This window comes from Artemia sp. Qi Xiang Cuo, chromosome 2 (assembly GCF_049724085.1).
Source record: "Artemia sp. Qi Xiang Cuo chromosome 2, ASM4972408v1, whole genome shotgun sequence".
NCBI classification, from domain to species: domain Eukaryota; kingdom Metazoa; phylum Arthropoda; class Branchiopoda; order Anostraca; family Artemiidae; genus Artemia; species Artemia sp. Qi Xiang Cuo.
Window position 1 is genome coordinate 20,727,071 of NC_142795.1, and position 12,262 is coordinate 20,739,332.

The window sequence follows — 12,262 nt, forward strand, 5'->3', positions numbered from 1 at the left end:
TCTTTTTTGGTTTCGTTTCTTTTAAATTATTATGTGTTACACTGTAATTGGTAATCTTTGATTTATATATTGTCTTGTGTCGCATTTTTTGTGTTTTTCCTCGTGATACTCCGCGTATGTACCTCTGTATAGTGTGGGTTAAAAATAAATAATAATAATAATAATAATAATTTCGGTATATTTCATTATGATTAGCCAAACTTCATTCCTCGAGTGTGTTCCGAATAATGCACAAGGAGATTCTTTACTATTGTAGGCCTATATCATTATCTAAACTAATATATTTATAAGTATGCATCTCTTAAACTTTTGGAAACTCAAGAATAACTAAGTTATTTTTTTGTAAAATTCAACACAGCAAAATTCAATCGGGAAAAACTCAACCCTACAGGAAAGCTCAACTATTTGAAATTCTTTTTGAAATTTGTAAACAGAGGAATGAGTGGATAGATTTTAGTGACTCATCGATGAAAAACACGAAGTTCAACCAGCGCAAAGTTCCAACCTGAAGTCAACCCGGCAAAAGTTAGTTAGCACAAAGGAATTGAAAGTGGCAAAACTTAATCAATCCTCAGCTGAGCAAAATCAACAACTTAACCCACAAAGATACTGTAGTAAAACTCAATCTGGACTTCCATTTCCCTAAACTCAGAAGAGAAAAAAAAACACAGTTTGACATTTGACTCTTGTCAATTTCAGATCAAATAGAGACAGGGGTTGGGGTCACCATCACAAGAGTCCTCTGTAGTGTCCCGGCCCTACTAATATGCATTCTGCATTTTTTGATCGGTCTCTTGAAACAATCCTCCAGAATTGGATCTGGGTGGTTCTGAGGGTCGTGGTATCAAAGCTTTTCTATGATTGGTAATTGTTTGAAAATAGTATGAGTTTATTATTAAGCCTTTTTTTTATTCCAATCAGAAATATTTGGGACAATAAGCTTTGTTGAATTTTGCCGTATTGATGTTTGAATAGATTGAGTGTTCCCTTGTAGAATTTTACAGGAACTGGATTTGTCTGGTGGATTTTTGAACACACTGGCCACGATTAATAGAACATGCACTTACTCAGGGGAGTAGTTTGGGTCCATTTGCCCTCAACTTTGGATATTTCTTTTGCGATTTGACTTGTTATCTCTTAGGTTTTTCATATGCTTCCCTAACATTGTACCAAAGCAAGATCCTTCGAAAAATGTGTAACTATATCCTCCTTTTTTCTTCAGTAGCCTACCCATATCCTAAACTGATTAAAAGGTTGTAAAAAGAACAATTTGCTTTGTGCAATAAAACATTAGGTTAGTGTAGTGGTTCCTGACTTTAATTGTGTGCCAAGTAGGAAGAGTGCATCTGGTTTTTAAGAAAGGTGGTTCCGAAAGGTGGTAAATAAGTAATTCCTTGGTCTTACACCAAGATTATTTTCTCTTCTCTGTCCCTATTTTTATTCAGTAGTATATATAAAAAGCTGAATCTGAAGCTTATCCTAACTATTGGCTTTCATTTCTAAAATTCTTTTATGTAGAATGTATACAGTTAGCTGCGCATTTTTCCCAGTGGTGCGTGTTTGAAATATAGTAACTATGATATTACATACGTACATATATATACAGAAAAAACTCGTTTGAGCAAATCGCCTTTCTAATGTTAACGATCAAGCTAGCAGCACGGTCAGGAAATTACTTAGGGACAACATAACGTTATAAAGTTATGCCAATGACAACCAAGGAGGTTTAAATCTCCTTTAGAAACACAAAAAGAAAGAGGTTTAAAAAATCAAAGTTCATCTTATTATCCCAGCCGCCTTGAGATATTTGTTTTTGTTTGTCATTTTTCTTGCGTCAGTTATTAAACAAGCAGCAAAGCCATGCGTTACTTAGAAGCAGCATCAATTTCTTAAACCGTGCCTATGGAAGTGAAAGAGGTTTCAGCCTCCTTAAAAACCAAAATTAAGAACGATTAAAAAATTCAGTATGCCAAGTTCAGTATGCTATCCCAAAAAGATGCTTATGTACTTCTAAGATATATAAGAATGCCGAGAGTAGGATTTAGTTGTAAATTACTTGGTAGGTTTAAAAATCCTTAAGTCCCAAAAGAGGAGATTAGAAAATTCTAGTTCTGAATTCTGTCCCGAATCGCAACAAGATTTAAATATACTTCTTGTGTCTGTGGGGGGGGGGGTCAAGCGTAGGCATGAAGTTGTAAATGATTTGGCATATACCTTATTTTGCCTTGCCTGTCTAAATATATATATATATATACATATATATATATATATATATATATATATATATATATATATATATATATATATATATATATATATATATATATATATATATATATATATATATATATATATATATATATATATATATATATATTTCAGACTACTATTCCAAATCCCAAAAAGATATTTATATAGTTATTAGGTGTGTGAGTGGGGAGGGATTGAGAGCAGACATTGTGATGTAAATGACTTAGTATATTCCTTTTTTGCTTTACCTTTCTGTGTATTATTATTTTTTTTTTTTTTAATAATTATTACGTTTATGTTGCTATTATTTATGATACCATAGTAGTTGAAAGCCATTTACTTAAGCTCTTTGAAACAGCTGTGAATGTGTGCTCCCATGTTTTTTGGTGTTACCCCCCCCCCAAGCCCCGTGTTATAGCTGCATTTCCTCTCAGGAAGGGACCCACGCCCTTCTTTTTTCTTTTTTTTTTTTTGCTTCTTCTATAATAGATTTTCAAATTTATAGTTACAAATGTTACAATGCTGTTTCTCGTTACATTTTTAGAATTAAAATGTCAATTTCTCACACAAGGACTACTATTTATAGCCACTTTAGAGCCATATGGTGTACTTTATAAGAAATCATTAATATATGTCATGAGTTTTTTTTTCCAGATGAGCTTGTTTTTCTATTTTGAATAAACCTTTTTTGTGATTCTTCATTGATGTTCATAGTCAGATGATTTGTGTTGTCTTTCAATAAAATATCAAAGCGCACCATTTTTTATTTTAATTTTTTTGCAAAAATGGAAATAGTTTTGTTGAAAAATAATAAAATAAACCTTTTTAGAGCATTCAAGAATTTTGTTATTGTCTACATTACGTAATTATTTACCAACGGAGATAAATTTATATAAAGAAATTTGGAAAGAAATGATGAAATAATCTTTGCATCTGAGTGAACTTCGCTAAAAAAAAAAAAAAAAAAAAAAAAAAAAAAAAAAAAGCTCGGAGTTAATTGGGAAAAATTTTAATTGAAAACCTTTTCATGCTTTAATGAAAACTTTAAAGAAATCCTTTAAAGAATTTCATATATTATAGACTTTTTCATTGTTCTTTTTTTCGACAATAAAATTAATGCTATCTAATTATTAAAGAAAAGACCCTCTTTATTTGTAAATGCGACTATGTAGCTTTTTTGCATTCATAGGAAGAATGTTGGGTCATTGAAGAACGAACCCTCTTAATTCATTAATGTAATGATGTAACTTTTTTAAAATATAACCTGAAAGTACTGCTATATGTGCTTACTAACAACTCTTGAAATACAGTCACAAAAATTTTGGACAAGCCTCATTCATGTTTTAAGTAGCGATAAGCCAAATAGCATCACAAATTGACAAAGATTGATTTTAGCATTAGACAAAGAGTATGAGTAACTAATAAGAGCGGGAACTGGTGCTAATGTCGACGAAATAACATCAACGCCATCTACCGTTTGGCAACGCTTGGTATTCCTCACCTACAACTACAGCTTGAACCAGTTAACGTACTTAAATCGTTGGATACATTGATTTCAGATCTGCCTATTCACCGAGCCAGAATTATGATATGATTTGAATTTTTCTTAAATATTTATCTATACTTGCATAAAAAACAAATAAATTTCATATTTAGCTTTTTTCTGACGTATTTTCGACGTATTCTTCAACCTAAAGCAAAATACAAAGCAGAGTTCAGAAACATGATTCGATAGGTGGATAAGGCTCAATCTCACCATTTTTATCGTATGTTGGAACGCTAATATCGTAGGACTGCAGGAAAATAGCGTAATAAAACTTATAGAAGAAACATAAATCTTAAGAATTATGGTCCATGATTTAAGTTAAGTTCACTCAGCGCGTACACAATTACAGAGAGCTGACTGCAACAAACAAGCCTTTGTATTTTAATGCGCGGCATCCGTAACCTTAATGCCCGAGCCACGCCATAGTGACATTTGTTGGAATAAACGCCAAAATTTGCGAGGGAGGAGCAAAAATACAAAAGGGGGTATATCTTTTCTAATTTAAAAAGAATTAGTACTTAAGTCTTCAGTCTGATTGGCTAATCGTAAAAATTACGCTGTAAAGTTGAACATTGCTCAAAGTCAACAAATTACGAGCGAGATACATCACGGGCGCTGAAGTTCGCATAATTTTATTTTATTTATCTATTTTTTACAAGTGTGGCTTTGTTGTGAAACTGATAAGGGATGGTACTTTGGCATTCCAACATGGGTTTAATTGAAATTACAGACAACATACTCCCGTTTGTACGGAAAAAATAGTCTAGTTAAAAGAACAACAAATATACATATATTACAAATACACATATTGTACCTTTATTGGGATGGTTTGTTCTTTCATCTTTGGTTTAATACAAAGTAAGGTGTAAATAGGCGTAAAAAACGAAATGAATGACTCATATTTTTATTTGGGGTTTGCACTCTCCTTTTTACTTTTGCCAGGTAACACTAGCTGATACTGGTGATTTTTTTTTTTTCTCAAAGATGAGCGTTGACTCTCTCATCGGCTTCACATACTTTGTGTGGTACCAGAAGACAACTGCCGCACAAGCTTTGATAAATTCCATGCCATTCATTATGCCACCAGAGTCACTGGCTATGAAATTAACAAAATCAACCTCCACCCTCGTTGATTTTTCTTCTTCTTCTTCCATCTCTAAGAAAAGCGTCAAAAGATCTTTTAATTTCAGGGATTTTTCCGAAGGAGTATACAGAAGCAGATTGAATACCGATGCCTAAGAGAAGGCAAATGTTTGGTGATGCGGTTGAACCGAAACCGATGCCAGTTTTGTCGATTTAAGAAATGCCTGGCTGTTGGAATGTCGAGAGACTGTAAGTGCTTTTATCTTTAGTTAGTTTTTTTCAAAAGCCGAGCTAGTTTCTACCCAGTCCAGTGCTCCCATGCAGCGTGAGCCCCTGTCCACCACTTTAAGTTCTGCGAAGCCACATGGATTGATTCCTATCTGTTGCCAAACACGCACGCATATAGCAATTCTTCGAGGGGTTAATAATAAAACAAAAACTGTGAATATCTTATGAGAGTTTGAATAAGGCCCAGAAACTGGGTAGAACTTAGGATTTTAGAAGGGGTCGGGACCCAGGACCCCCTTTTTACGGTTCTGTTGTCAAATGGGGCGTATTTTGGTGCTTCTTTGAGTGTTTGTATAAATTTTTATGGGGGTATGTTTGTCGGTTTTCTAATTTTTTAAAAAAGAAATTCAAAAAGAGCATCTTCCAATGAGAATACTTCAAAAAAGATGTTTTATAATTTCAGAGGGCGCACACGCCTCCCTCCTGTTGACACCACTAAAGTGTATTATTAAAACTGAACAGTTGCGCCTGCATGTCTTCCCAAGTTTTCATTGAAATTGGCTACGCTTTCCATTTAAGCACTTGCACAGAGGGGTAATATTAATCTGGTCTTGATTTTGTTTCCTCCAGGTCTGGATATTTTTACGATTTCCTCGACAACCTCTTTTATTTACGATATAGATACCCTATTTCTTCACTATTTCTGAAGTTGTAAACCCCTTCTTCCGCAGGATATACGTTCCTGTGTGTACCACAATGTCTCATGTTAAAGTTGCATATTTATTACTTCTGAGTGCATCCCAACTGTTATTCTTGTGCTTTCTGTAAGGTCATTGGAGCATGTACACGGGGAGTTTTGCGTCTCCCCGGCATGTACCGTGAGTTCTGCCTCGAGTATCTTCAATAATCTCTCTATTTTCATTATGTCCGTATTTTTACTTCTCTGATGAGTTTATCCCTCACCCTAATAATGAAGTTTTGAGTAGATTGAGGTGGAGGGTGCGCAGCTGCGTTGGGCCCAGGGGTCTTGGTACTGTTAGTGATAGTATCCCTCACTCCTGCGTACACGTCTGTTTCCACTATACCAGATTACTATGCTTGTCCATCTTATCTAACTAGATAAAGACACTCAATTCTTACTCGCTAAAGGACATTCGACGATCCGAAGATGAATGGGCAATAAATTGCTAATTTAATTTCAACTACAGTGAAGGCTTATCAATCTTCTGGTAGACGAGTCAAAATAACAGACATATTCTAATTATAGAAACTCAAATGAGTCCTATTGATGTATGTCTGTATAATTCTCATAGGGTTTTGCAATTCAGATTTATGTCTGAAGTCCTGTTTTTTCCCTCATGGATCGTGAAGTGGTTGGGGATTATGTCCGAATTCTTCTTTGAAGTCAAATAAAAGCTGCCTGTGTTTAATAGTATTGGATCGTAGAAGTTTTGAGAAGGGGTTGGCTGCTCCCAAGAAAATAAGCTAAATAATACTTACGCAGGATGTACACAACCACCAAATGAGGCACCCTACGATAAGATGATGTCAAACAGTTCGTGGTGATGAACTATAAGTAAGGATCGACCCGGCTCAGTAGTAACCGGAAACTCTAAAAAACGGAATTTTGATACCAGTAGATAGATCAAAGAATCGGATTTTTATGCTGATTTCATATATTTAAGTTTCATTAAGTTTAGTATTACCCATCAAAGGTTACGAGCCTGGGAAAATTTGCGTTATTTTCAAAAAAGGAGAAAACCCCCCTAATTGTCTTAGAATCCCAATGAAAATCAAACCGTTAGATTCATCATATTGGAGAACCCTGTTGTAGAGGTTTCAAGCTTCTATCTGCAAAAATGTGGAATTTTGTATTTTTTGCCATAAGAAAGATGGCAAGATGATGCGTGTTTATTGCTTTTTTTTTTTTTTTTTTTTTTTTTTTTTTTTTTTTTACAAACATATTGACTCAGTGGTCCATAAATATCGTGATAGGACTCATTCGAACGGAAATTAAAAGTTCTATTGCCCTTCTTAAGGGAAGAAAAAGATTGAAGGGCAACAAGGCCCCCTCCTTCACCCCCTTTTTCCCAAAAATGGTCCGATTAACATTTTGAGATAGCCATTTTGTTCATCATAGTTGAAAAGCCCAATAACTATGCCTTTGGGTATAAAATGACCCCCCCCCCAACCCCGAGGGGAAATGAGAGGTCTTTAAGTTGTAAAATTTCCCATTGTTTGCGCATAGTATTTGTTGTTGGGATGCATACATTTTAGGGTGGGAAGACGAACTTTCTGCTTTTTTTACGGGGGAACTTTCCAAGGGGAGGAAAGTTTCCAGGGGGTGAACTTTTCAGAGGAAATTATACACTGGGGGAATTTGCCAGAATTATTATACAAAATTCTTCTTATATTCCTTGCTTTCTCTTTAAAAAAAATGACTCCTCCCCCCTTAAAAAAATGACTATTGACCAGCTAATAAAAGTACTGTTCACGTGCCTATTGGCCCCTCTGGTCCCTTCGTGACAGAGGTCATGTTCACAAGGTATTATTAAACAATTCATGGCAACAAACTGTAAGTAAGAACGGATGCGGCTCAACAGTAACCGAAACTCTAAGAAACAGAGTCCTGATGACAATAGATACATCAAAAGAATCGAATTCTGATGTTTATTCAGAATATATAAAATTCATCAAGTTTAATATTACCCATAAAAAGTTACGAGCCTGAGAAACTTTGCCTAATTTTTGAAATGAGGGGGAAACGCCCCTAAATATCCAGTAATCTTAATGAAAATCACGCCATCAGATCCAGCATATAAAAGAACTCTATTGTAGAGGCTTCAAGCTCCTAGTACAAAAATGGGGAATTTTGTATTTTTTGCCAGAAGAAAGATCACGGATGCGTGTTCATTTGTTTCTTTTTCGTTTGTTTGTTTGTTTTCCTCAGGGGTGACCGTATGGAGCCAGTTGTCCTGGAAGATTGAGAGAGGGCGAATTTGATCAGAAATCAAAACTTTAGTGCCCTTTTTAAGTGACCAAAAATATTGAAGGGCAGCTAGCCCCCCTCCCAAACCCCTTTTTTCTCCAAAGTCATCCGATAAAAATTTCCAGAAGGCAATTTTGTTCAGCATAGTCAGAAGATTAAATAACTATGTATTTGAGGATGACTTGGCCCCCCACAGTCTCCGGGGGAAGGGTTACAAGCTATGAATCCTGCCAAATATTTACATCTAGTATTGGTTATTGGGAAGTATACAGACTGTTTCTGAAGGGGGGAGAGGGGATTTCTTTGGAGGGGGCTACGTTGTAGTATCTTTACATGAATGAATTTTTGTGGGGTAAGGGAATTTTCTGTGGACGGAAAGCCAGATTTCCGGTATTATAAAAAAACAATCAAAAAATGAATAAAAAACAAGTTTTTTTTCAACTGAAAGTAAGCAGCAACATTAAAACTTAAAACGAACAAAAGTTATTATGTTATGAGGGTATTGTCCCCTCCGCAATACATCGCTCTTTCCGCTAGTTTGTTAGAGCTTTTGAAAAGGCTTATTATTCTAATTAAACGGTTCTTGTGTTTCAGAAGTCATTCTTAAATAATTGGAACACAAAATCAAACTTTAGCGTAAATAGTGAAGCATTGAGGAGGGAGCAACCTCTCTCATATACATAATAATTTCCGCTCGTTTTAAGTTTTAATGTTGCTCTTTACTGTCAGTTGATTTTTTTTTTTTTAATGAGCTAACTCAAGAAATGTGTCCTAGTCTAGAGGACTTGAATGCATTCAAAGGTTTGAGTAAAGGCAGTGAGCGATCTATCGGCTTATTTAATGATTTTAAACTCTTTTTCGGAATTACCATAAATTTGTTTTCATCACTCATCACTTCTTACTTTTAAGCTTTAAATTGATCATAATAACCAGTCCTCTGAATCAGCGTTAAATGCCGTTCTTGTACATTTGGAAATTTACTTACAAACATGTTTTTTTAATTTTTCGTTACTAAGGGCAGTCGTTGTTGAATTGTTTAATAATATTTGAAACATGAACGCCCTATTTTAGGTCGTTAGCAATAGTAATACCAGAGAATACGTTCTGGCGAGGGAGGGGGAGGGATAGAATTAGAAAAGAGAGGAGGAGGTTTCATGAAGTTGATGGTAAGGAAGTTTGATTTAGAAGTATTCGATTCCATATTTATAGTGTTGCATCGTCAGCAAGATGGTCAAGGAATACGCTGTGGTGAATCCCAAAGTAAATCCGGGGGGGGGGGGTAAAATATACTCTGATATTACAACTGCTGATCTATCTGTATGAGCAGATTTTGAATATTAGCTAGGGAATGGTCAAGTTCAACATTTTTCAGAAGTAAACGGATCAGGGTACTAGGATCAACTGAGTTTAAATCCTTTTGGGGTTCAACCAAGGCTAGGTTTAGCCAAGACCTCATTTGGTTTCTCAAGGTTTCGTAAAATAGCATTTATCAAGTGTCCACAATAATGGACGTCGGATGCATGACTCACGCTACAAAATTGTCTGTCGTCGACACTAGGTATAATATGATCTTTTAGGCAGTCGAAGAGAAAGCTTTCGCAAAGTAATAATAGCAGCGGTTGTTACAACCTAGTCAGGAGCAAACCTCCGTCTGCTTTGGAAAAAAAACTGTTTCGCAAGAAAAATTGCCATTTACCGCTGATTCACTGACAACTCGTTGTGGTACCGAACCCCCCACGGCTAACAGAGTTTACCAAGCTTCTTCATCCCAATCTTTTCAAAGCTCTACCCATGAAGCTCCGACCTCTTTTAAATCCTCTTTTATAGCCTCTTTTTACTGAACTGTTATTTTTTTTGCAACGGCTTTTAAGAACCTTTCTTTTTTTAATTAGCATTCTAATACTTTAAGAGAATCAATTTTAAATAAAAATAAAACTGTATAATTTTTGAACCGCTAAACTGTTCATAACATATTTTCGAATGTGACATTCGCCCATAAATGAAGAATCATTTAGGACCTTATCAGACTTCAAGGAGCGGGGAATTTCCCCTAAAATAATTTCTTGACGTTACATTGACCTAAGGAGGAACCTTAAAGTGCCTGACACCATTAACTTCCTAATCCATCAAGATATGCAGCAACTATACTTGGATTTTTTTTTAACTAAACGTTGGTCGTTTCGCTGGAGTTATTTAATACATTAATCCGTATTCCACCAAAAATTACATTTTTTCAGTTTTTGTTAACGAATGAAATTATTGTTTCATGTGAAAATTAGAAGAGTAGAAAAACAAGAATTTCGAAGACTAAAAATATTGGATTTCGCCTGAAAAACTGTATTCTCAGGACCTTTAGAAGGCCCCCACCCTAATACACATTAAAGAAAAATAAAAAAATAAATAAGTAATAGGAAAAATAAAGGAAGTGATGGAATGCATTGCAGATATCTTGATATTTTTGAGAAACCAGATTTAACCTCTTCTCTTCGTATATACCTACCTTAGTTTAAATCTTTCCTCCCCCACAAACTTTACTAGAAATTTTACTCCGGTCGTTAAACCGGAGTAATTTAATATATCTGTCCATATTCCGTATTAAATGACAAATTTGTCAGTTGTGGTCACCCGTGCCAAGTTGAGCAGTAGAACAAACCACAATGGAATAATTTACCATATGCTAGTCATGGAAAATTAACAGTTTTTTAACTTTCAATTTCGACTCCAACGGTGTTAAACCGCAAACCGCGTGACATCACATTGTATTATACCGTTTTTAAGTATTAAAACTACTTACTAGCATAATGAAATGAAAAATGTCTATTCAGTCAGCCATGGCTCTGTAAATGTACAAAAAAAAAAAAAAAAAAAAAAAAAAAAAAAAAAAAAAAAAACAGATGTTAAAAACTATGGTTATTTTGGAAGATGTAGCTGCGAAAAAATAAGTGACAGTTGGTTGAAAGATGGTGACAATTAAGATTGGTTTGCTTGCATATGGCAATGAAATTTAAGGCCATTTGTAGCCTAACGGTTTTTCTGTATTTTTATGATATTTCTTTAAAACAAGTCATTTATGAATAAAATGCCTATTAGGCTGATGGGGGTGTGTTGTTATTATTAATTTTATAAATCTGAAGAAACATAGTGTTCCTAGGATGGGTTCTCCACTACCCTCGTACGTGTGTGTGACGGGATGTCATCCATAGGTCCGAATTTTTAAGTGGAGAAGGGGTAAACATCTTTTATTACGGTTGTGATGGGTAAATCAGCAACAAAATAATGTATTCTAGTCCTAAATATTCATTGATTCTATTATTCGTTTTCGTTGTTATTTTATCTTTCTTTGGAGAAGGGGTAGGATGTGAATAAGGGTGGATAGGAACTTGAAATAGAAAACATTGCATCTCGGTTTGAGATCCTAAATCCAAATAGCCAAATGCCACAGCAAATTCTAAGAAAAATCTGATTGGCTCAAATTAGAGCTAGCTAAGTCTCGGTAAAACAGTCTATAGCGCTGTGTAGGATATAATGCAAAAGTACCGAATTATTTTGTTCAAAACGGTCAAGTTTTACATGGAGAACAGAGACATCTATGTCATATTAAAAGGAGAAAGATCTTGGCAAAAATTGCACCTGTGAATTTGGACACAAATTTGCTACACAAAGCGTCAAACAGTTTTTATTGTCACTTGAGCGGTCGACGTGTTATCTATGAGGGTCTTAACTTGGTAGGTTGACACCAAGTTACATTATTGTTTGCACCTTATGGCACCTTGACCGGAGCCTCCTAAGCTATCTCATTCTTTCTTTGAAACTTTATTTCACACATTAACCCCAGTTTTCGAGCAGGAAATGTGAGCAAAATACTTGTGACGCAAGGCACAAAATTTGCTACCCAAACCCAATCCTCAAGAAGCTCTTATTGTCACTTGAAAGGCCCACATATTTATTAGGTACTCACATATTTTGAGAGTACTAAAGTTTTAATTTGCATCTTTTCCTGTACTCTGAACTGAAACAACGTAAGGTGTGTAATTCTTTTTGAAATTATATATGCCATTCAGTTTCAGTAAAAACCTTCCTCATTCATAAATTGCCCAAGCATGTATTCACATTTAGCCATATAGCTACAAACCATGCTACAATTTCAACAACAATTCAAAATTTGT

The 12,262-nt window shown here is 35.0% G+C and overlaps 1 protein-coding gene across 2 annotated transcripts in view; it reads left to right on the top strand.

The window, feature by feature from the left end:
• LOC148954988 (ecdysone-induced protein 78C-like) overlaps window positions 1-12,262 on the top strand; it is a 199,551-nt gene that overhangs the window by 144,653 nt on the left and 42,636 nt on the right. For both annotated transcript variants that reach the window (XM_089099588.1, XM_089099597.1), the window contains exon 5: window positions 4,987-5,128. In XM_089099588.1, the coding sequence (XP_088955714.1) occupies window positions 4,987-5,128 (142 nt within the window). The remainder of the gene's footprint in view (window positions 1-4,986; window positions 5,129-12,262) is intronic.